This window comes from Petaurus breviceps, unplaced genomic scaffold, assembly GCF_028583685.1.
Source record: "Petaurus breviceps papuanus isolate PSGF00001 unplaced genomic scaffold, PetGlider_PUasm1.0 37, whole genome shotgun sequence".
NCBI classification, from domain to species: Eukaryota; Metazoa; Chordata; class Mammalia; order Diprotodontia; family Petauridae; genus Petaurus; species Petaurus breviceps.
In genome coordinates, this window is record NW_027186296.1 from 98,749,072 (window position 1) to 98,773,680 (window position 24,609).

The window sequence follows — 24,609 nt, forward strand, 5'->3', positions numbered from 1 at the left end:
TCTTTGCTGTGTAAGACAGCACTCAAGTATATGAATTTAGTGTTAATGTTTGAACTAGGTGACATCCAAAGTTCTTTGTAACTATCATTCTCTGATGATTGGCATTTTAAATATTGATCTTTATTTCCCTTTTTACTGGACATCATTAAGAAGACATTGGCAGTTATGTCATGCATCATAAATTTTTGATCCTGTTTGTTGATTTATTGAATAAATAGCCAAAGCAAATATTTTCTGCAGATTTTGGTTGTATCTTATTTTTTTTTAAAGCAATAGGGGTTAAGTAACTTGCTCAAGGTTACACGGCCAGTTATTTCTGGGTGTGGTGCTGAGTATTGGAGCCCGGATTTGATCCCCAGGTCATCCTGACACTGGAGCTGGCGCTCTTACTCGCTGAGCCACCTGGCCTCCCCTAAGCAATTGGGGTTAAGTAACTTGCTCAAAGTTACACGACCACAGGTGTTTCTGGGTGGGTGCTAAATATCTGAGCCCGGGATTCAATCCCCAGGTCATCCCGACACTGGAGCCGGTGCCCTTACTCGCTGTGCTACCTGGCTGCCCCTGTATCTTATTTTTTGCACTTACCTTGCAATGTACTTGGTATTTATACCATAGCAACAGTTATACAGATCATCGTTCCTATATAAATTGTACTAGATCAGCTCTTTTCCCTCCAAGTCAGCTCATACTGTCTTCTACGGTTTTTATGAAATCATCCCTTTCCTCATTGCTTACAACACTGTAGTATTCCATTACATACATATAATTTGTTTAGCCATTAAACAATTCATGGACACCTCTCTAGTTTGCAGTTCTCTGCCTCTTTTCCACTACAAAAAGAGCTGCTGTAAATCATGTGTCCTTTCCCTCTCCTAAACCTCTAGAATTTGTATCTCTGAGTTAATGCATATGCAGAGTTCAGTAATTTTTTGATCATATTTGCTTTCCAGAGTGGCTAAACTTATTCATAACTCCAGCAACATTGCACCAATGCACCTACCTTCCCAGAGCCCCTTATAGTATTTGTCATTTTCCTTTTTAACAGGCTTTGCCATTCTGATGGTTATGAGGTTGAACCTCAGAGTAACTTTAATTTATATTTCTTTAATTATTATTGATCTAGAGCATTTTATTTCCTTTGGCTACTTATTGATAACATAGATTTCCTCCTCAAAAAACTATCCTTTCATCCTTACTTATCCTTTGACCATTTATCAGTTGGGGAATGCATATTATTCTTATGAATCTGAACAAATTCCTTATGTCTTGGAAATGAGACCTTTATTAAATAAACTTGATGCAAAGATTTCTCCCTTTTCCCACCCCCTATTTATCTGTTTATCTTCTCATTTCAGTTTCATTGGTTTGGTTGAAAAGCTTTTTAATTTTATGTAATCAAAATTCTGATCCTCTCTATCCTCTGGTCATGAACTCTTTTCCTATCCATAGATCTAACAGGTAATCCCTTCCTCCTTTAATTTGTTTATGATGTCATGCTTTATGTGTAAGTCATGTACCAATTTGGAGCTTTTCTTGGTATAGAGCATGCCATGTCTTTCTGTCAGATTACTTTCCAGTTTTCCCAGAAGTACTGAATTCTTACCACAGTAGCTAAGGTGGGGTTTAGGGGTTTCAATAATACTAGGTTACCCTGATTATTTGCTTTGGAATACTATGTACTGATTGGCTTCTATTCCTTAATCAGCATCAAATCATTTTGATGATTACTGCTTAATTGTGTATTTTGAGTTGTTGTGCTGCTCGGCCCCCTTCTTACCTCTTTTTATTATTTCTTTGAGATTCTTGACTTTTTATTCTTCCAGATGAATTTTGTTTTTATTTTTTCCAGCTCTATAAAGTATTCTTTTGGTAGTTTGCTTTGCATTACAATGAAGCAACTTCCAATTATCATTTTTATTATATAGGTATAGCCTACCCATAATCAATTAATATTTATCTCAAAATCTTTTTTTAATACTGTCGCCATGACCTAACATCTAGGTATTCTTTCCAGGTTCCATCTGTAAAATTGCTAAGTATTCCATATACATGTTTTTCCAGTCATTTGTTAACTGTATTAAAAAATGTGATTGGCACAGGGCCAATCACAGATTCTGGGGCACTCCGTTAGAATCTCTCCTAGGAGCGTAGTTCAGAGTCTGTGTAACTAGACTGTCTTCTAGCCCACATCACATGAATCTTGTTCATAAAGACATCATGAGAGACTATAGCAGAACTTCAGCATTTTCTTCATCTTCCAGTGACTGTCAAAAAGAAAATGACATTAGTTGCCAACACCTGGTCTTCAGTCTGCATGTTCATTGCCTTTTTCTTTTAGGCTATTGACTAACCACCCATTTGAAAATGAACTTTTGCCAAGAGTCATAGTCAGACTCACTGCTTTATATGTTGCAGACCCTCCTTTTTTCCCTATTTTGAAAGTTCAAATGTTTGCCCACTTCCAGACCCTGTGTCATATATCTTGTTCTCCACCATTTTTCAAGATCACTGATAGTGCTTCAACAGTCATATCTACTAGTCTATTTAGTACCCTGGGATATTGTTTGTCTGGACCTCATGACCTGAATTTATTGAGTCTTGGGGCTCTCTTATTATCTCCTTAGTATCTTACATGAAATTGATATTCCTGAAGCACATCAGGTTGTGTCACTCTTCTGCTCAAGAGACTTAATTAAGTGTCCTATTTCCTCCAGAATAAAGTATAAACGGCTGTCTGACACATCAGTCTCTTCACAATCTGACTCCACTATGTCTTTTCAGGTAAACTTGCAATTACTCTTCTGTACTCACTTTATCTTTTAGTCAAACTTGGCCTGCTTATTGTTCCTTCCATGGCATGTTCTATTTCTTCTCACCCTGTACTTGTTCACAGAAGGGTCTCTCAAGGAATGGAATATGCTTCCTCCTCCTTCTCTTGGAATTCTGCCTTGCTCCATGGTTCAACTCAAGTGCCAGAAACCTTTATTCTCCCACTTGGTAATACCCCTCTCCTACTTCTAAATTATCTTTTCTTCATTTTGTAATCATTTCTGTGCATGTTATTTCCCCAGTAGAATTTAAACTTTTTGAAGGAAGCAACTTGCCTGTTACCCTAAAATATGCCTAATAAATGTTGTTGATTTGAATTGTCCTTTGAGTGAGGTTTCAGTGAGGATGAGGATGATGACAGTGACAGCAACACTAGCTTACATTTATAGAACACTTTATTTACCACCCTTTGAGCAATTAAATTTGGTACTTTAATGTTTCAAATGGAAAATTTAAATCCAGAGTTGTAAAAAGAAATTTACAAAACAGCAACTGTCAGTTGGTGTTTAGTTAGTTGCTAGTTGTAACAGGGAAAAAGAGATTTTAAAGTCTAATCATAATGTCTAAAAAACCTGCCTATACATCTCCCATTTCAAATTTGAATTGAAAAGGTTCCAAGTGCAGAACAGTTGTACTTAGGTTATCAACTGACTGTGAATTGAGAGCTCATCATATTAAGTCATATTTAATGCTGCATTTTAACATCTGACATACTGCCAAACTGGAGATTACATTTTTCTTTTAAATTTTTCATAATTTAAAAATGCATTTTCTACCTAAGTAATTTTTGAAATTATTTAATCATGCAGCCTCAGCCACCCTTCCTCCTCCCCTAAAAAAAGTTAAAGTGGAATGTACACAACACACACAGTGTTTTAAAACCTGGGTAATACCCAGCAAATCATACAGGATAAAAAGTAACCAAGGTAGTTTACAAATAATGGGTAATATTTACATATACTTAACACAAAATACATGTTTTATTTATTCTCATATAATTAGAGACTGTGCCAATTCAGTACCATCCATTACTGTTTACACAGAAGTGAATATATTTTGGGGTGAATTGTTAGGAATCTTATATTTACATCAGAAACTTTGATGCATGCTTTTAAAAAAATTAAATGTAGAACAAAACCAAAAGATAGTTTAAATCTTTTAGTGTCTTGTCTTTCATTCTAGGTCAAAATGTCTTCTTTGATACTGGTTTTCCCTAAGAGAAGGGCATTCAAGTCCAAAGGAGAATCTTTGTTTAATATCCGTGGGACTACAGTCTAGTATAGAAGTTTACAGAATATTACTTAGGCTGTCATTGCTAGCTATTAAAAGTAGCTACTTTTTAAATATGTAAAAATTGTTTTAATATTCTTCCTTTTTAAGCAGTGGCTATAAAAATATATGATTATAAGACTATGGGGGAGGGAAGGGAAGGATGTTTAACATGCAGTTTTCACAAACATTGACTTGACTTCAAGGAGTATTAAGCCATTACCTTTCCTCATTGGCAGTGATCATTATTGGAATAAGGATTACTGAGATGAGGCTTTCAGTAACCACATGAACTTTTCCTTGTGGTAATTGCCTCTTTTTCTTTTCATTTTCGAGAAACAAACACCAAAGTATGCCTTCCATCTGTTTTCAACTGCAAGGTTACTTTCTTATGACCTTTGTATTTATTTGGCAATTGCTTTCACTTCTGGCTGTAGAGTAGTTATTGTTCTCCCTGGCTTTAAACACTTGATCTTTTACAGGGTTCCAATAACCCCAAGTTCAATTTTGGATTTAATACATTACAAAGCATTGGTATTAACAGGAGTAGGAATTATATAGACCCCGTATTTTCTAATTTGGATAAGCCCTCATAGATATGTGTGTGTGCACACCTGTTGTTTTTTAATTGCTAATCTCTGGATTCAAAAAGAAAAGTTTTTAGGTTGACTTTTTTCTTTGCCAGGAAGGGTTAGTAGGAAGGAGTCTGTCACTTTCATTTTATCTCATTTTGATATGCCATCATTGAAGAAGTTACAGTTATTTTATTTGGAAAGAAAACTTTCCTGTTTTATTTTAATAGTTAACAGTATTATACTTCATAGACTTCATAAATATTAACGACTTAAGAAGCTCTTGATATTGCTTTCCAAAAATCACCTTTTTTTGTTTTAATATATCATAAAAATATAATCTTGTTTTTTTTAAGTGACACAGCGTCCATTCCTCATCCTTCCATTAAGATAATAGTATGTGGTATCTATAAGGCTTTCTTTGAGCAGTGCCAAGTGATCTTTTTCCTTAGGTATAATATCATGTCCCATTTAAAAAACACTGCCTGATTTACTATTATCATCTACTGCTACCTCTTGTCTCTAGCAACATATAAATGTTTTCCAAATGCTGTTTCATTGCTGGCTATGTTAGTTTTTAAATCAGTGTTTATCCTGAGTTTCCTACTATCAGATACTTATTGGTGCCATCCCAGATCTGAATTATTTTCTGAGATCTAAAATGTCAGTGAATGGTATAAGAATGCCCAAGATGTTGAGATATCTTAGTGTTTTGAACAATGGTTTAAAAAAAATCAGTACAAAGTTTTAACTACCAGTTGCTTTGAATTCGCTTAACACCTCTAAGTAACCTGAATAATAATTCTAGCTATCTCTGTATGAGAATAGTTTTTAAAAAATTAGGTTATTATATCCATAGTAAATTTTGCTTTCCAGATCTATTTAAAAGGATACAACCAACATGTTGCATAATTTTAAATGTCCTGAATAGTCTGTATTGGTGTAGTGATAGCAAATCCACTATAGGCTAAAGGCAGAAAAAATCTATATGGAAATTACTACAAAATACTTATTTAGAATTTTATTCAGTCAATGAAGAAATCTAAGTTTTTAAAAAATATATAGTAAGATCTGGCATGGCAAAATAGTGATTAATCTAGTACTCTGAGAGAGCCACCAAAAATACAGTGCATGGGTTCCTAATTTTTTTATATCACTTTACATTATAATTTTGCCATTTATCCATCGAATCTTTCTTTGCTGTGCCTTAGGCATTATTATCCTTAGGAATATGATTTCTTATTGACCCAAGGAATTTAGTGGATTAGTGTGATCCAGAGGTGAAACTCAGCTGCATTGATGAAGGAAAAAAATGCAAATGCAATGTTGAAATTCATTCAGTAAACATACAGCGTACATAATAAAGGGAATGTCCAGCTGCAATGGTCAGAAGATATCTGATTTTGCCCATTTCTGGGTGTGGCACACATTATTAAAAGGGATTTTGTCAGATTAGAGTTACTCTAAAGGATAACCAGGAAATTGAGATGTCACATAAGGAAAGGTTGAAAGAACTCTTGGAGGGAAGAAAACGTTGAAGATTATGTGAATTATAGTCTACAGATATTTGAAGTTTTATCGAACGTTAAAGGAAGTAAATTTAAGCTCTGGGTACTCAGGGGAAAACAGATTTTGGCTTTGTCAGTGAAAAGAGCCCAGCAAAGCAGTAAGCGTCATATCCTTTGAAGTGTGAATAGGTACTAGGAAATCATATGTCATCTCTATTGCAGACATATTTAATGCATTGAGTAGAAGATTGACTTTACTAAGGCTGCTAACCTGCTTTTTATTTTTTATTCTACAAGGAGTCAGCTTTCAAAAGTATGACAGGTTAAATACTTGAAAAAGATGCCAGAAATCAAAACAGCAAAAATCAGGTAGCATTTTTCCATTGATATAATTAGAATCATGGGGTTTAGAACAGGCTAAGACCTCAAATACCTAGCCCAACACTATCATTTTGCCACATGAGGAAACTGAGGTCTCAAGCAGTTGTGTCTTAAGTTGTGATCATAAATATGAATATATTCCTTTTTTTTTAAGTCAAGTTGGCAAAGGTTTATATTTATGCTTTTCAGTGGACAAAAGTTCTTAAGGAACCTGCAGCCTTAGAGGGGGACAGTTAAAGTTTATATAAAATAAATTATAATAAAACATGAACCAGATATGCTAACTAAGTAATGTGTACATGATTAGGGAGTAGTCAGTTCTTTTTTTTGTTTTTGTTTTTCAAAGTTTATTTATTTTTAGTTTTCAACATTGACTTCCATAAGTTTTTAATTTTCTCCCCTTCCCCTACCTCCTCCCTCCCCAAGACAGCATGCAATTCAGTATAGGCTCTACACATACATTCGCATTAAACATACATATTAGTCATGTTGTATAGAAGAACCAGAACAAATTGGAAGAACCAGAAGAAAAAAAAAAGAAAATAGTCTGCTTCATTCTACATTCAGACTCCCTAGTTCTTTCTCTGAGTGTAGATGACATTTTCCATCATGAGTGAAAGGAATATATTCTTTCTTCAGTGTATTTCTGGGTCTCCTTTAGCAGGCGTTTGACTTGCTTTTCGTGATTTTCTTCCATCATTCTCATTTCTCTTCCCAATTTTTCCTCTATTTCTCTTACTTAATTTTCAAAATCCTTCTTGAGCTCCTCCATGGCCTGTAGCCAATTCATATTTTCCTTGGAGGCTTTTGATGCGGGAATTCTGACTTTTCTATCTTCCTCCCTCTCCATGCTTTGATCCTTTTCGTCCCCAAAAAAGGAATCTAAGGTATGACTGCTATGCTTGCTTTGCTTCCTTTGCTTGCTCATGTTGCCACTCAATTACTTGAGCTTTTTGCCACAGTAGAACTCTGGTTCCAGAGAAGAGAGCTTTTTCCCAAATCGCTGGGGTTTTTGCAGCTGCTGGAGCTATTAGTTGGGTGTCCTCTTTGAAGCCCCCATAAGCTCTGGCACCTGGTCACACACCCCAGGACCTCCACCCAAGACAGCGATCCAGATCCAAGCAGGTTAAAGCAAGAGCTATTACCCTCTGAACGGTCACTTGGTTCCCCTACACTCTGCAGGCCAGGAGCTCTAAAGCAGCCATGTGAAGGTGGCTGCAGGGATGTTGGGCCTCTGCCACTTTTCACCCCAGGGGGCAGGGGCCGGACCCACTCCTCCATCTACCCCAGTTACAACAGAGTTCCACACTGACTTTTTACTTTGTCTTTGACATTTATGGGTTGATAATTCTGGAAACCCCCATAGCTGCTGGTGATCCACTCTCCTGAAGTCCTCTCTAGCAGCTGCTGGTCGGGGCCACCCTGGGGCTAAAACCATGGCTCATATGGGGCTGGGTTCAGCTCCCAGCACGCTGAGATTAGACCCTTCCTGTAGGCCTGCCAGGCTGCCTTCAGTGGGAGATTTCTTTGTCTCTGTCACTTTGTGGGTTCCGTACCTCTAAAGTTTGTTTAGAGTCATATTATAAGTGTTTGCAGTGGTTATGGGGGGAGCTCACAGAGTTTTCCTGCTTATGCCACCATCTTGGCTCTGCCCCTTCAGGAATATATTCTTGAGCAAGGACTTGATATCTTTTTTTACATAAATGAAAACAAACATTGTGTTGAATACCTCATATTTACATAGCTCTATCTAGATTGTCTTACTTGATTTCATTTGTTAATAATTTAATTAGCTATTGGTGCAGCTAGGTAGTGCAATGAATGGAGCAGTGGCCCTGGAGTCAGGGAGACCTGAGTTCAAATGTGGCCTCAGACACTTAACACTTACTTACTAACACTAACACTTAACACTAACTTGGGCAAGTCACTTAACCCCAATTACCCTCTCCCCTCCAAAAAGTAAAAAAATTAAAAAGATTAATTTTATTAGCTATTAACCAATAATATGCCTGTAATACCACATGGTATAAAGTTTTCTAAAGTACTTAACAATTCAGCAAACTTTCATTAAGCATTTATTATTGTACTGGATGCTTATAATGCAAAACCAAAAACAATATGGTCCTTGACCCTGTGGAGTGGATATTTTACTGAGAGAACATGACATGTACCTCTCACCTGTGCATGTAAGAAGTAGAGGAGAGAAGGAACACTCACAATCGAAATGAGTAAGGCTTAAATTGAGAAGGTAGTGTATCTACCTCCTGAGGTTGCTGAGCCTTATAGAAGATAAGCATTCTGAATGGCAGATAGGAAGCAGCAGGAGGCATAGGCATGAGAGAAGCAAATGCACAGAAGGGTGAGATGGGATGTTCACTTTGGGGAATAGCTAAAGGGCATAGTTTGACTTGTACTAAAGTAGAGTTAATGAAGAAGATGAACATTTAAAAGAAAGAAGAATGCCTGGCACTGAGATGTTTCTTGATTGATTGTAGTAGGTACCTAAACAGCATCATATGATGGCAAGAACCCTTGCCTTAGCATCAGAAAATAACCAGATTCATATCTTATCTTGGGAACTTATTGGCTGGGGTGAGACACTCAGACTTTTTGAGTTTCAGTTTCCTCTTCTGTAAAATACCTGTATATAATGCCTACTTCACAAGGTTGTCAGGATCCGATGGGATTATGTGTGCCATATGTATAAAAGGCTTCAAGAACTTCCTATCACCAGCAGATGTCACTTGCTTATTGTTATCTAATTCTTCTTAACTTTTTGGATGGAATTCAGCTAGGGATGGTCTAAGTATAAGAAGTTATCCTCCTCTTATTCTGTTGTATTAGTGTCCTGCAGACTATTGCAAAGATAGATCAAATGATCACTTTTTTTAACCAAATAAGAGTTTTGGGAAGTAAATTCATCTTCTATATACTCAGTGTAAGCATCTTAAGATAATCAGTAGCAAAACAGGGCAATGAGGATGACATGTACATTTTTCTGTTCCTGTATAATTTTAATTCCTTCTACTCAGTGCCTTTTTGAAAGTTTTTAATTCCCTGTAATTTGGATATTATGGATATTCAATGTTGTTACATCTATTAAAAGAATTCTTAAGTTATTATGGTTAATATTATCAGCAAATCCATCAATAAGCATAATTACTATATCCGAGAGATTGTGCTAAGTGTTAGATAAAGAAAAAGCAAAAACAGTTCTTTTCCTCTAGGTACTTACATTTTAATGGGAAAGACAAAATGTTTATAAGTAGGTATGTACAGTATACACACAGAATAGATGCAAAATGACCATAAAGTTTAAGGCACTAGCAGCTGGCCAGAATGGAAAAAAGACCTCCTGCAGAAGGTGACATTTAAGCTGATTCTTGAAGGAAGATGACAAGTAGTCTAAGAGGCAGGGGTGAAAATAGAGCATTCTAAGTATGGGGTCCATCCACTGCAGAGGAACAGAGATAGGAAATGGAGTGTTGTATGTGAAGAACAGCAAGCGGGCCAATGTGACTGAACCATAGAGGGCCCAAAAGGGAGTGACATGTAGGAAGCCTGGAAAAATAGGAAGGGGCCAGGGCAAGAATTTTAAGTGTCAAACAGAGGCATTTATATTTGATTCTAGAGGTGATAGGGAGTCACTGGGGTTTAATTGGAGGGGGAGAAGGGAAGGGGAAGTAAGCAGACCTGTACTTCAGGAAAATTGCCTTGGCAACTGGGTAGAGATTGGATTCAGGAGGGACTCGAGGCAGAGAGATCAATTAGAAGGCTATTGCAGTAGTCCAGGCAAGAGGTGAGGAGGTCCAGCACTCCATGGTGGTGGATATGTGATTTGAGAGAAGGGGACATAATATGACATGTAGAAAGAACAAGATTTGGCAGCTGATTTAGTAAGATGTGAGAATTAAGAGTCAAGTACAACATTGCAGCACTGGCTGTACTTTGACAGATTCTTCCCAATTCCCAGGACTAGGGGAGTTGCTCCCCATTGCCATGTCCAGACTCTTCTTTTGCTACCATCACTCAGTAACCTCTCCTCCTTTGACTTTCATTCAGTGCATATATACTATGTTACCTAATCAGAATTCTGTTCGATATTGTCAGTCACTTTCCATGATGCTAGTCTTTCTTCTTCAAGTCCTGTCTTATACCGAGGGGCAGACATGTTGATACTCCCTCAAACACCTCAACCTCATGGGTCCTTTAGTTTAACTGTTTCCCATATTTTGCTCCTCCCCACCTTAACCATACACAGAGTTGTCATACATTTGATCTTGCCATCACCCATAGATGAACCACTTCCATATTCATGATTTCTCTAGGTTGTCATTCCATCTTTCACTCTGTCTTGCAACCCCAAACGCTATTCTTTGTCCACACCATCACCTCCAGTCCTTCAATCCCTCAATCATCTCCCAGGCCATCACCCCTATACCAGCTACTCTCTTCTCTTCCCCATCTTGACCTCTTGGTGAACTGGTTCACCTCTATTGTCTTCTTCTTGAGTCTTTTACCCCCTTATCATACCATTAAACTTGCCCTGCAAAGCCTCAGCCTTGGAGCTTCAGCTACTCTCATCATCTTCTGCCTTCAGTTGTACATACACACTGCTGAACAAACCTGGAGAAAATCATAGAACTATGATGACTGGTCCCTTACAAATTTTTGTTATATAACATCAACTGAGCGCTCACTATTGCAGGGCAATCCTTTAATACCTCCCTAATTGGTTCTCTATCCTACTCACTACAGCAGCTCTTCCATACCTTTTTACCTCTCCTCAGATCTTCCCTCCCACCCTCAGCTGAGAAACTTGCCTCATATTTCACTGAAAAAAATTGAGGCCATTTGCTGAGAACTCCCTCTTCTCCCCTCATTTTGCCATTGCCTCCTCCATCCCTATCTCACATGAACAGGTGACCCTTCTCTTTGCCAAGGTAAATAAACCTCTCTATGTGCAAAAGTGATCCCATTCAATCTCATCTTCTCCAGCAGACTGACCTGACCCTCTATCATCTTCATTCTCTCTCTTCAGTCTCTCCCATTCTCCTGGCTATTTCCCTGTTGCCTACAAATAGGTGCATATTTCCCCTGTTCTCAAAAACCCTCACTTCATCCATCCATCCCTGCTACCTGTCTGCTCTTATCTCTCATCTCTTTTGTGGCCAAGCTCCTTGAGAAGGCTGTCTCTAATTAGTACCTCCACTTCTCTTCTTCTCACTCTTTTCTTAACTCTATATAGTCTGACTTCTGACCTCATCATTCAACTAAAACCACCCTCTCCAAAGTTACTAATGATTTCCCAATTGTCAAATCTCATGACTTTCCTCAGTCCTCATACTTCTTGACTTCTATGCAGCCTATGACAGCATTGATCACCTTCTTCTCCTTGAAAATCTCAGGTTTTCCCGACATTCTTCTTTCCTGTCTCTTCTATCTGATCACTCCTCATTTTCCTTTACTGGGTTTTTATCCAAGTCATACCCACCAACAAGTGATATCCCAGACCCTCTATTCTTTTCCCTCTACTGTTTTGTTTGGCGATTTCATCAGTTCTCATGGATTCAGTTGTCATATTTATTCAGATGATTCCCATATTTTCCATTCCTGATCTTCTTCCTGACCTCCAGACTTACATCTGTTGTTTATTGGACATCTCAAACTAAATGTCCTATAGACATCTTAAATTCAGGATGCCCCAAATTGAATTCATTATCTTTTTCTCCTTCTTTATCTTACTTATTGAGGATACCAACATCCTCCCATTCATCTGGGTTTATAACCTAGGTGTCATTGTTGACCCTTCACTTTTCTCACTCCCCTGCTATATCCAGTCTGTTGACAAGACCTATTGATTTTATCTTCATGAATCCCTCATCCACCCTCTTCTCTTCTCTGACATTTCCACCATCCTGGTGAAGACCCTTATTACCTTATACCTGACCTATTGCAATAGCCTTCTGGTTGCTCTGCCTGCTGCAAGTCTCTTCCCCATTCCAGCTATCCAAGTGACCTTGCTGCAGTGCAGGTCTGACATTTTCATGTCAGTTCCCCAGCCTCTCCACTCAGTAACCTACAGTGGTTTCTGACCACCTCTATATCCTCTGTTTGGCATTCAGAGCTCTTCATAACCAACTTTCCTCTGCCCTGTCTATACTCTGTGATCCAGTGACACAGGACTCCCTGCTTTTCCTTCCATAAGTCATCCTGTCTTCTGGCATTTTCACTGGCCATCCCCCATTCCTGGATTGTTCTCCCTCTTCATCTCCAACTGCTCCTACTTTTCCCAGTCTTCCTTAATTTTAGTGCCATTTCTCTGTTAATTATCTACAATTTATCCTGTATGTATCTTTTTTGTATGTAATTGTGTACATTTTATTTCCCTCATTATACTGTGAGTTCCTTGAAAGTAAGAACTGTCTTTTACTGTTCTTGGTATCCTCATTATTTAGCACAGGACCTAGCATAACAGGCACTAAATAAATGGTTATTGACAACTACCCGACTGACACTGAGGTTGCTGACCTGGGTAACTAATAGGGTAGGAAAGTTAAGTAATGTATAGTACTAGAAAAGTTAAGAAGAGAGGCAGGTTTGGAGTGAAAGACAAATGTTTCTTTTGGACATATTAAGTTTGACATGTCTATAGGCCATCTGACTTTTATTGTTAAAGAGGCAATTGGAAATACACATGATTTTAACTCAGTAGAGATACTAGGACTCATTATATCATTCTGAAAATCATCACTATAGAGAGCTATTGAGATCACCAAGTGAGAGAGTTTAAGAGAGAAAAGAGAAGAGCACTCAAGACTGAGCCTTTTAGGAGACCCACAGTTAGTGGACATGATATGGATAAACATTTAGCAAAGATAATCTAAGAAGGATGAGTCAGACATGTGGAGGGAGAAGCAAGAAAGAGCAGTGTCAAACCCCAAAAGAAGAGTGTATCCAGGAATAGATGTTAGATGCTGCAGAGAGGTCAAAAGGGCTAACAGTTGAGAAGAAGTAATTATATTTGTCCATTAATAAATCATTAGTAACTTTAAAGAAAACAGTTTCAATTAATGATGATGTCAGGAAACAGATTGCAGAGACATCAGAAGAGAGGAAGTGTCAATACGAATTCATAGGGAATTGAGCAGAGAAGGGCAGTAGTGATCGAGGACAGGAGCAGAGATGGTAGAATTAAATAAACTTTTTTTTAAAGGATGGGGAAGACATGGACATTTTGTAGACAGGGAAAAAATGAGTGGGGGTGATAAAGGGGAATAGTCTGTTGGAGAAGATCTCAGTGTTTTTGGTGAAGTATGAAGTGAGATCCTTAGCTGAGAGGATGTGAGACAGAATATTGATTAGTGAGGAGAAATACTGCCTTTCTGCATTGAGCTCGCAGTTGACATTATGTAACACATTTGTAGTGAAGCCAGTGTACATTAATAGGCGATCTCCTCCTGCTACGTTTAGCCATATAGGAACAGGAGCAAAGGAGGAAGATGGTAGGAATAAGCTAGAGCTTGGGTTTTGAAAGATGTGATTGATGATGGAGCCAAGATGGTGGAGTAGAAGCACGACCTTCCTGCGGCTCGGGCTTCCACCTTCCCCAATCCATGTAAAAAGGGGACTCTAAACAAACTTTGGAGCTGCAGAACCCATAAAATGACACAGAGAAGTTAACCTCCCGCCGAGGACAGCCCAGCAGGCCAGCAGCAAGCAGCCAGTGCAGTGCTCTGGGAGCGGAACCCAGCCCCAAGGCTTTAGCCCCAGGGCGGGCCTGACCAGCTGCTGGCCAGAGGGACTCCATATCAGCAGCAGCTGTGGCCATTTCTAGATTTATCAACACATAGATGCGAAGGACAAAGTGAGAGGTCAATACAGTCTGGACTTTGGGACCAGTAAGTGGGAGTGCCTGGCTTTTACCCCCGGGGCGAGAAGTCGCTGAGATGCCGGCACAGCCAGCCAGTGCCACATGGCAGCTTCAGCTCCTGGCCTGCAGAGTGTAGGGGGACCAAGCACCAGTCTGAGGGGTAATCGCTCTTGCTTTAACTTGCTTGGATCTGGATTGCAGTCTAGGGTGGAGGTCCTGGGGTGTGAGTCCAGCTTGCCAGAGCGTGTGGAGACCTCAGAGAGGGCACCCATCTAACACCTCCGGCAGCTGAGAAAACCCCAGCATTTGGGATGAAAGCTCCCCTGTCTGGTGGCAGAGTCCTACTATGGCAAAAAGGCCAAAAGTCAAGTAATTGAGTGGCAAAATGAGCAGGCAAAGGAAACAAAGCAGACAGAGGATTCCAACATTACGCTCCTATTTTGGGGACAAAAAGGAGCAAAGCATGGAACAGGAGGAAAACAGTGAAGTCAGAACTTCTGCACCAAAAGCTTCAAAGGAAAATACAAGCTGGTTACAGGCCATAGAGGGCCTTAAGAAGCAGATAAGAGAAGTGGAGGAAAAATTGGGAAGAGAAATGAGAACAATGCAAGAAAATTATGAAATGAGAGTCAACAGCCTGAGTGAGGAAAATAATACCTTAAAAAACAGACTGACTCAAATAGCAAAGGAGGCTCAAAAGGCAATGAAGAGAAGAATGCCTTAAAAAGTCGAATTTGCCAGATGGAAAAAGAATCTCAAAAGCTCAATGAGGAGAATCATTGCTTCAGAATTAGATTGGAGCAAATGGAAGCTAATGACTTTATGAGAAATCAAGATGCTGTTAAACAGATCCAAACAAATGACAGAATAGAAGGCAATGTGAAATATCTCATGGGAAAAACCACTGACCTGGAAAATAGATCCAGGAGAGATAATTTAAAAATTATTGGACTACCTAAAAGCCATGACCAAAGTAAGAACCTAGAAATCATCCTCCAGGAAGTTCTCAAAGAAAACTACCCTGATGTTTTAGTACCAGAGGCAAAAATTTTTAGAGGTTGAAAGAATCCAGCAATCACGCCTGAAAAGATCCTAAAAAGAAAACTCCTAGGAATATTATAGCCAGGTTCCAAAATTCTCAGATTAAAAAGAAAATATTACAAGCAGCCAGGAAGAAACAATTTGAATATTGTGGAAACACAATCAGGATAACCCCGGATCTGGCAGCTTCTACACTGAGGGATCGAAGGGCTTGGAATATGATATTCTGGAGGTCCAAGGAGCTCGGATTAAAACCAAGAGTCACCTACCCAGCAAAACTGAGTATCATGTTTCAGGGGAAAATATGGTCATTCAGTGGAATAGAGGACTTTCAAGCATTCTTGCTGAAAAAACCAGAGTTGAATAGAAAATTTGACATTCAGATACAAGAAGCAAGAGAAGCATGAGAAGGTAAACAGGGAAAAGAAATCATAAGGAACTTATCAAAGTTGAACTATTAACATTCCTACATGGAAAAACAATAATTGTAACTTATGAAACTTTTCTCAGTGGTTGAAGGAATTAGAAATATATATATGTATATATATATATATATATGTCTGTATATGAAGGTATATGGGCATATGAATACATATGTGAATGTGTGTATATATGTTTACAGGTCTACATAGAGGTCACAGGACCAATTTAACAGGAAGGGATGATACTTAAAAGGTGAAATTAAGAGGTGAGAGGAATATAATGAGAGGAGATGGGGAGAGACAGATTGGGGTAAGCTATCATACAGAAGAGGCAAGGGAAAATGGCTACAATGGAGGGGAAGAATAGGAAGGCAAAAGGGAATGGGTCAACCTTATTCCCATTGAATCTGGCTTGAGGAGGGAGTGAAATACACACTAAATAGGGTATCTCACCCTCCAGGAGACTGAGGGGGAAGGGGATGAGAGGGGGAATGATGGAAGGGAGGGCAGGCTGGGGGGGAGGGAAGTTGGGAGCACCTACTTTTGAAAAGGGATGGGATCAAAGTAGAGAATAGAACAAGTGGGAGGTGAAATAGGAGGGAGGGAAATATAGTCAGTCTTTTACAATATATCTTCTGTGTTATTGTTTTGCATTAGCCACACATGTAACAACCTATGTGGAACTGCTTATCTTCCCAATAAGGGTGGGTGAAAAGGAAGGAAGGGAATGAATCTGGAATTGAAAGTTTTAAAATCAAATATTCAAATATATATATATATATATATATAAGTGTGTGTATATACTATTATTAATACCATTTTACATTTAATTGGGAAATAAGATATACAGGCATGGAGGCATAGAGATCCACTGGAAAAGTCGAAAGGGGTATGGGAGAGAGCAGATTGGAGGAGGGGATGTTCTGTGGGACTGCTATTTTGGGGCGATGGGTAGGGGAAACACGGGGAGAAAATTTGTAACTCAAAATCTGGTGGAAACGAATGATGTAAATTGGAAGTTAATAAAGCATTAAAAACAAAAGATGTGATTGATGATCAAAGGAATTGAAGGTAGAGTAGAATTAAGAGTTTGCCAAGAGATTTAGATGGGTAAAGGAGAGGAGTGCAATCAGTGTTGGGGTGATGGCCTGGAAAAGCACTAAGGGTTAGAAGGATTAGAAGCTGTGATAAAAATGAAGAATAGTGTTAAGGGTCAAAAGACATAGGGAGAAATGAAATGACAAAAGATTATGATCACATGAAGGATTTCAGAGATCATGAATACAGGAGTGAAACACGGTTGATGGCAAGCTCAAGGTGTGACCATCCTCTTATATAGTGGGAATGGAGGAGTAGTTGTGGAAATTAAGAATAATAAAAGACTGGGAAGGTAGCATATTTCAGAGAACATGAACTTGCATGTTGAAGTCTCCTGGTATGAGGGTATGAGTTGAGGTGGAGAGGAAAGACTGTGTGGGAGGTAGTGAACTGATTGAAGAATGATGAAGGTCTTAGAAGTCAATTGACAGTGACCACCAGGATCTGGATTGGTGATAAATCTGAATAGAGTAAGAGGGAAAGTTTCTGAGTGATGATGGTAGAAAGAAAGTCTGAAACTGGTAATGGAGGAATATTCTGACTCCCCCATTGGGATCAGTGAATCTAGTGATAAGAAAGAAGGTTTGCTCTGAACTGGAAAAGGGTGTCCATGGATACAGTCCTGTAAGGAATGAGTCAGTGCCACAAGATGGAATGGGTGAGAAAGGAAGGGGTTTCAAATCAGAGGAAGTTTAATCATGGAAGACGCATTCCAGAGGACATAGTAGAAAGGAACAGTCAGATATGGAGTGGGATGTGTGGGGGTTCAGTTGAAGTGGATGGGACTGAGAAGCAGAGTGAGGTTGGGTAAGGAAATTGCTTCTTTGGCAGTTGGTGGTTCAGTGTCACTGGGATAGGGAGACTTACTAGGGATAAGAGTATACTAACCATTGGAGAATAAATCTAGTCATAGTTTTAGTGAATGGGAGGATGTCTACAGAGGGAGGCCTTAACCCTGTGGAAGGTGGTGTTGCTCTGTTCTGGCAGGTATGTTCAGTAGGCGGTATGTTCTGACCTTACTTTATACAAGATGGTGGTGAGCAAAGCTTTTTATGTAATAATGCTGTTTCCAGTACAGTCTGTGGCCTTTTCAAAGATGTTTTAGAGGAGGCAGTGAGGGGAAGAGAGAGAGAGAGAGAGAGCATGCCTAAGTGTGTGAGATAGGCCACTGGTATATAATTTTGATTATTCTTTATTGCAAACTACTGTAATATATTGCACATTTCTCCCCTTTGCTTAATTTACATCATTCCCCCCACTTTTCTTTGCTTATTAAATTACATCACTTGATAAATCTGAGCTTATTAAAAATTAATTTTTCTGTAATTTCTGGTGACATTTATCTGTTCTTGAATTGCTATAATAAATATTTTTGTTTCTGTAAATATATCCATTTGACTCAACTGTTTAATACTTCTTTGTCAATAAACTGTTGATCTAGTTCATGTGAGGAAGATCTTTTAAAGCTATGATTAGGTCTTAACCATTCCATAGATTTAGTTGTGAGATAAACCACTTTTGGTTATATTCAACAAATCTGGTGATCTGTTAACAGTCTTATTGTTATTTGTGAAGTGAGAACTTTTTGTTCCAACAGTATTTCTATATATATTTAATTTTCTTGTCTTGTGCTCTGAAACCATCAGTCTTCTTCCCTTTTGACAAAAAAGTATTTGTCTTTGCATAGCTGCCCTAGATGATGAGTCTTATGTTTCATTAACAAGTTTTTGAGCAAGAGAGAGAGATACGGTGAAACTTGTGTCTTTGTTAGATTATTTTGGCAGCTCTATAGAAGATGGATTACAGAAGTGAGATGATGGCAGTAAGGTGGCCAGTTCAGAGGCTTTTTTATTATCTCTGAAAAAAGTAAGAATGACTTGAACAAGGGTGATGGCCCTTTGAGTCAAAAGAAAGAGGCAGATGTGAAAGATTTGGGAGGAGAGGAATAGGCAAGACCTAGTAAATGAATATAGGGTATAGGATAAGGGTAAGGGAAGAAGAATCAGAGATAATTCTGATACTTTGAACATAGGTGCCAGGGGAGAATTGTTGCACCCTCAGCAGAATGAAAGAAGTTTGGTAACGAGGAGGAATTAAAGGGAGAAGATGATCGGTCCTATTTTGAGTGTGCTTAGTATTATGTGACAGCAGGATATGTGAGGGGAAGTGTATAACAATCAGATCATGGTACCAGGTATTTATTAAGGTTTTACTCTTCATCAAGCCTCCCACAACTCTTTAAACTCTTTACCTCATCTTCAGCCTGGGCATTAACCTGTTACTTTCTTGGAAAAAAAAAAAAGTTGCCATGCTCATGGTATTGCTCTTTTCCCCTTTTCTTCATCTCAAAAGTGTTTTTACCTCGCCCTCTAATCTCTAATAGAGAGGTAGCCATTTTACTTGACATAACCTGTAAAAAAAATTAATTCAGAACATGAAATAAAAGCATTACTCATTCATGGTTTCATGAGTTATCATCTTTTATTGCTTCTTTTAAAAAAGCATATAATCCCACATTGTTTACAAAATTGTCCTTCTTTTCTATACTTTTATGAATTTCTGCTTTTCATTTTGAAAAAAATGTTTCAGTGGCCCTCTTTTTAATATCACTGTTAAAACCTCCACTTGTCCTCAAAACCTTCTGCCTCAATTAAGAACCAAAAGAAGGGGAGAAAAAAATCCCAGACTTTGTGGCAAGTATAAGTCTGGTCAAGCAGAACAAACTCACTTGCTAGCCATGTCCAGAAATTTACATTTCTTTCTGCGCCTTGAGACCATCACCTTTCTATCTGGAGGAAAGTAACATGCTTCATCATATGTCCTCAGAAGACATAGTTGGTTATTGCACTAAATTAGATAAAGTTCTTAATTTTTCTTAATTTTCTTTATAATTTTGTTGTCTTTGTATTAACTGTTCTGGTTCTCACTTCACTTTGCATCAGTTCATGCTACGTAGGATTGTTTGAAACTATCTCTTTTGTCATTATTTATGGCACAACATATATTACATTCATCTAGAACGTATTCAACACTTCTCCAAATAAGAGGCAATCCACCCTTTAGATTTTGTTTTCTTTTTTTTTGTTCTAATCCCTCAGTCTTGTTCAGTAATTTTGTTTAGTTTGAGACTATTCCCTCCCCAGTATTATCCTCACTCTTGACGCCTTCTAACTATTCTCACTTGTTTCCTGGTTGAGTTTGATGCATTTCTACACCAGATTGTTATGCATTTAACCTTCCCTTGTCTGTTTCAGATAAGAGTGAGTTTCACGTGTACTTGCATTCTCAATCTCTTCCTGTTTCTCTGCTTTTCCCACCAATTCCAGTTATGAAAAGTAGCAAGTCCCAAATGCTTCCTCCTTTCTAACACTGGTATGCTTTTTACCTTCCTTTCACTTTTTAAAACCCTCAGAGAGCCAGTCTACCCAGTTTCCCCTATTTTTCTTATTTAATTCACTCTAAATTCATTAATGTTCTACAAGGATACTTGTTTCTTCTTAGCCCTTCATCATCATATAGTCCCTTCCAATGACACAAATAAAATACATCTTTCTGAATTCCTCTTGATTCTTGTGTTGGTACTTCAGAGTTCTTGTACTCAGTTCCTTTCATCATAATGCTTCAAAATTCTCTAATCCGTTAAAGGTTTATTTTTTGCCACTAGAGAATTATAATCTGCTTTGCAGAATAAATTCTTTTTGGTTGTAAGCCTATCACTTTTGCCTTTTGGAATATTGTATTCCAGAATTTCCTCACATTTCCTTATGATTGAAGCTGCCACTCTTGTGATCCTACTGTTGTTGCTTGGTATCTGAACCTTCTTTCTGGATGTTTGCAGCATTCTTTCTTTGACATGGGAGTGCTGGGGCTTAGCCGTTGCATTCCTAGACTTTTTCTTTTTATAGTTTCTTTCAGGAGGTAATTTCCACCAATCTTAATTTCTTTCAATCTTGACTTTGTCCTTTAATTGTAATAGTTCTGGACACTTTTCATTTATTGATTACTGAAAAACAGTGCCCACTTTATTTTTTAATTATGGTTTTCAGGGAATCCATTTAATCCATCAGTGATCTCTCCTTGATCTATATTCCCCATGAGTTATTTTTTTATATTAGATATCTTATATTACTTTTCTTTTCAAGCCTTTGACTTTGTTCTAAATATTTACTTCTGACTCATGGAGTCATTGGCTTCTGTTTTTTCCCCTCTAGTTTTTAAGGAATCTTTTGCTTTCTCTTGAAGTATTATCCTTGTAGTTCTTTGCTCCAGAGCTTTAATTTCTTCTAGGTTTTTATGGTTTTTTTTCCTTTTAATCTCTAATGGAAAATCAAAGCCCTTTCTCAGTCACACTCCTAGAAAAAACTATCCATACGCATTTGGTGCCTCCACTTCCTCTCTTCTAACTCACCTATCAGTCCTTTGTAATCTGATTTCCAACTTATCACTGTAACCAATGTTGCCAGTCTCTTAATTATCAAGTGTTACTGTCTTTTCTCAGTCCTCATCTTTTAGGTCTCTGCATATTTGATACTGTTGATCACCCTTTTTCTCTCTGTTAATCATGCTTACTTTCTCTGCATTTACATAATGCTGCTTTATCCTTGTTCTTCTACCTGTCTGACTGCTCCATCTTCTTCTTTGCTGGATTGTTAGTTAAACCACAAGAGAAAACTAGACCTGTGAATCATCTGCACAAAAACGATTATGAAACCACAGATGCTGATGAAAGAGAAGACACAAGATCCGGGGACAGAGCTTGGGACCCACCCACAGTTTTCTCATGTGGTTTTACTTCAGCATCATTAACTATTTTTTGGACATTTCAAATTGATTGTCCTAGTAGCATCTCAAATTCAGCGTATCCAAAATAGAACTTATTCTTTTTTCCCCAAAACCCACCCCCTTTCCAGACTTGTCTATTTTGAAGGTACCGCTGTTCTTCAAGTCCCCTGGGCATATTTTCTTGGCATTATCATAAACTGCTAGCTTTCTCCCACTCCAGGTTTCTCATTTGTTGCTAAATCTTGCCATTTCTACCACTGTAGCATCATCTTATATGTAATAGTTCTCTCTACTGACAATCACTACCTTAGTTCATTCTTACAGCACCTTTTGCTTGGATGATTGTAGTGGCTTCCTTATTGGTCTTACTACCTAAAATTTCTCCTCACTTCCCCATCCTCTACACAGCTACAAGTATGTGTAAAAGGCAAGACTTGAAATCAAAGCTTTATGATTCTGAGGCCAGTTCTTTCTCCACACTGCCTATATACAGGAGGACCTTAATAAATGTTCATATTAAGTAGGGGATTGACCATGTCAGAAGCTTCAGAGAGGGGCGGCTAGGTGGCACAGTGAATAGAGCACTGGCCCTGGAGTCAGGTGATCTGAGTTCAAATCCGGCCTCAGACACTTAACACAAAAACTAGCCGTGTGACCTTGGGAGAGTCATTTAACCCCAGTTGCCCTCCAAAAAAGCAAAAAAAAAAGAAGCTTCAGTGAATTCAAGAAGTATGAGGACTGGCAAAAGGACAAAAATTAAAAGATGTGGCCTTGCAATGAGAAGTCCTGCTTCCTTCTTGGAGATTAGCACAAAAGAGAAAAGAGTGGCGAAGATATACATAGGAGTTTGAGATGTGGAGTCAAGAAGGCAAGATTAAGCTACATAGTCTTAGTTTTCTCAATAATGGAGGAGCTGAGGTTTTCTACTGAGAGATATGCAGTTGGCATTGAAACCTTGAGGGTGAAAATTTTTAGTAGCCTCTGATGGGAGCAAGAGTCAATCAGGCAGGAGTGTCTAAGCAGTGCTGAGCAGTGGTGAGAGGCTGAGTTGAGGTTAGGTAAGATGTATTCTAGTTGTCACAAGGGCATGACTTCCAGAGGCATTCAGTCACATAGGAGATGACACAGGTATGAGGATTGACAGGGTAAGTTAACAGTGGTAAGACAAGGGACTCATGATGGGAGTAATACACAGTTGAACGAGTTATATATAGAAAAAGAATGAAGAGCAGAAAGTGAATTCAGAGCGAGAGCAATAGGCCTAAAAGAATATGAAAGAATATTGAGGAGCTGGAGGTCAAGGTAAGGACAAAATCTAGGTTCAGGAGGAAGAAGGCACCATAAAGGATGAAAAGGCAAAAGATTTTGAACGGAGAGAATTATTTCAGAATTAAACATCACGGAGAAAGAACATTTTGCAGTCATGGTGAGATGAAAGAGATAAAATCATATCTTAGTGGAGATGGAGATGTAGGCAATAAAATGAATAATTATTATCTAAATTTTATTTATTTAAAAGACCTCAGGATAAAGGGTACTACAAGAGGTGAGGGAGATAGTTTCAAGGCAGGGTGAAGTATTGTGAGGTCTGTAGCTTATGAGGGTTGGGTTGTCTTATCTGGAATATTCTCCTAAATAAGTTAATTTTCTCATATATACATTCCTATGTAAATAAGAGAAATGCTTATGTTATCACATAGGGACTTTGTAAGAAAAAGTACCTTGTAATTCATAAAGAAGTATGCAAATGTGAATTATTGTTGTGTTGGGAAAATAGTTCCTTTTTTAATAGATGTTAAACACATCATAATATATAAAAGTATGCTAATGTGTTATGAGAGACAGTGTGGCAAAATAGACAGGGGGCAAGCCTTGGGGTCAGGAAAACTGATATTCAAGTCCTTCCTCTGACACATACTGGGTATGTGACCATAAATAAATTACTTAATCTCACACTGTCACAGTAAAACCTCAGAGACAGTTAAGCCTTGATTATCTCCACAAGTGAAAGGTACTTCTGCATTTGGGGTTCTCCATACTTATGAAATCATGGATTTGAACAAAATAACAAATGTCACCAACATTGAAGAAAAAAGGTTTGATCACAGGATACATTAAGATCATAGTTATATATTATCTTGATATATTTTCAGAAAAATTGGGCACAAGATGCCATTCAGCTATAGTAATTTAAATTACTATAATTACTATAACTGGTATGTTGCCCTTAAGCTGTATACATTTTAACATTTTATATATACATATATATATATACATATACAGTATATATTTAACATTAAGAGTTTGTGTGTAATCTTTACATTTGGAAAAGGAAGCTTTTTTTTCTTTCAGAACCTGTGTGGTGTCCCTATCTCCTTGTTCCAAGGGCAGCCTTAGCCTTAAAAGCATTCTTGCTACACCAGCCATGGAATGAACAATATTCTTTGGATATTTCACATGTGTAAGGCTTTTACATTTTCATTTATTTTTTTCCTAGTTTTTATTCAGTATTTGAAGGACATCATAAAATTGGCTTACATGTGTAGGACTTGAAAGAAATAAGGAGACTAAGGAAAATAAAGTAGAGAAATATAAAATAGTCTGATAGAAGCTTAGGGACAAGGTTAAGTGGGAATTTTGAGTACATTTATCACTCTCCATTGTAGCTTTTTTTTTTTTTTTTGCTTTTTGGAGGACAATTGGGGTTAAGTGACTTGCCCAAGGTCACATGGCTAGTAAGTGTGTCAAGTGTCTGAGGTCGGATTTGAACTCAGGTTCTCCTGACTCCAGGGCTGGTGCTCTATTCAGTGTACCACCTAGCTGCCCCCACTATA

The 24,609-nt window shown here is 38.1% G+C and overlaps 1 protein-coding gene across 3 annotated transcripts in view; it reads left to right on the forward strand.

The window, feature by feature from the left end:
* Nucleotides 1-24,609, forward strand: part of WDR11 (WD repeat domain 11) — a 95,875-nt gene that overhangs the window by 52,784 nt on the left and 18,482 nt on the right. For all 3 annotated transcript variants that reach the window (XM_069099102.1, XM_069099103.1, XM_069099104.1), the window contains exon 20: nt 24,128-24,236. In XM_069099102.1, the coding sequence (XP_068955203.1) occupies nt 24,128-24,236 (109 nt within the window). The remainder of the gene's footprint in view (nt 1-24,127; nt 24,237-24,609) is intronic.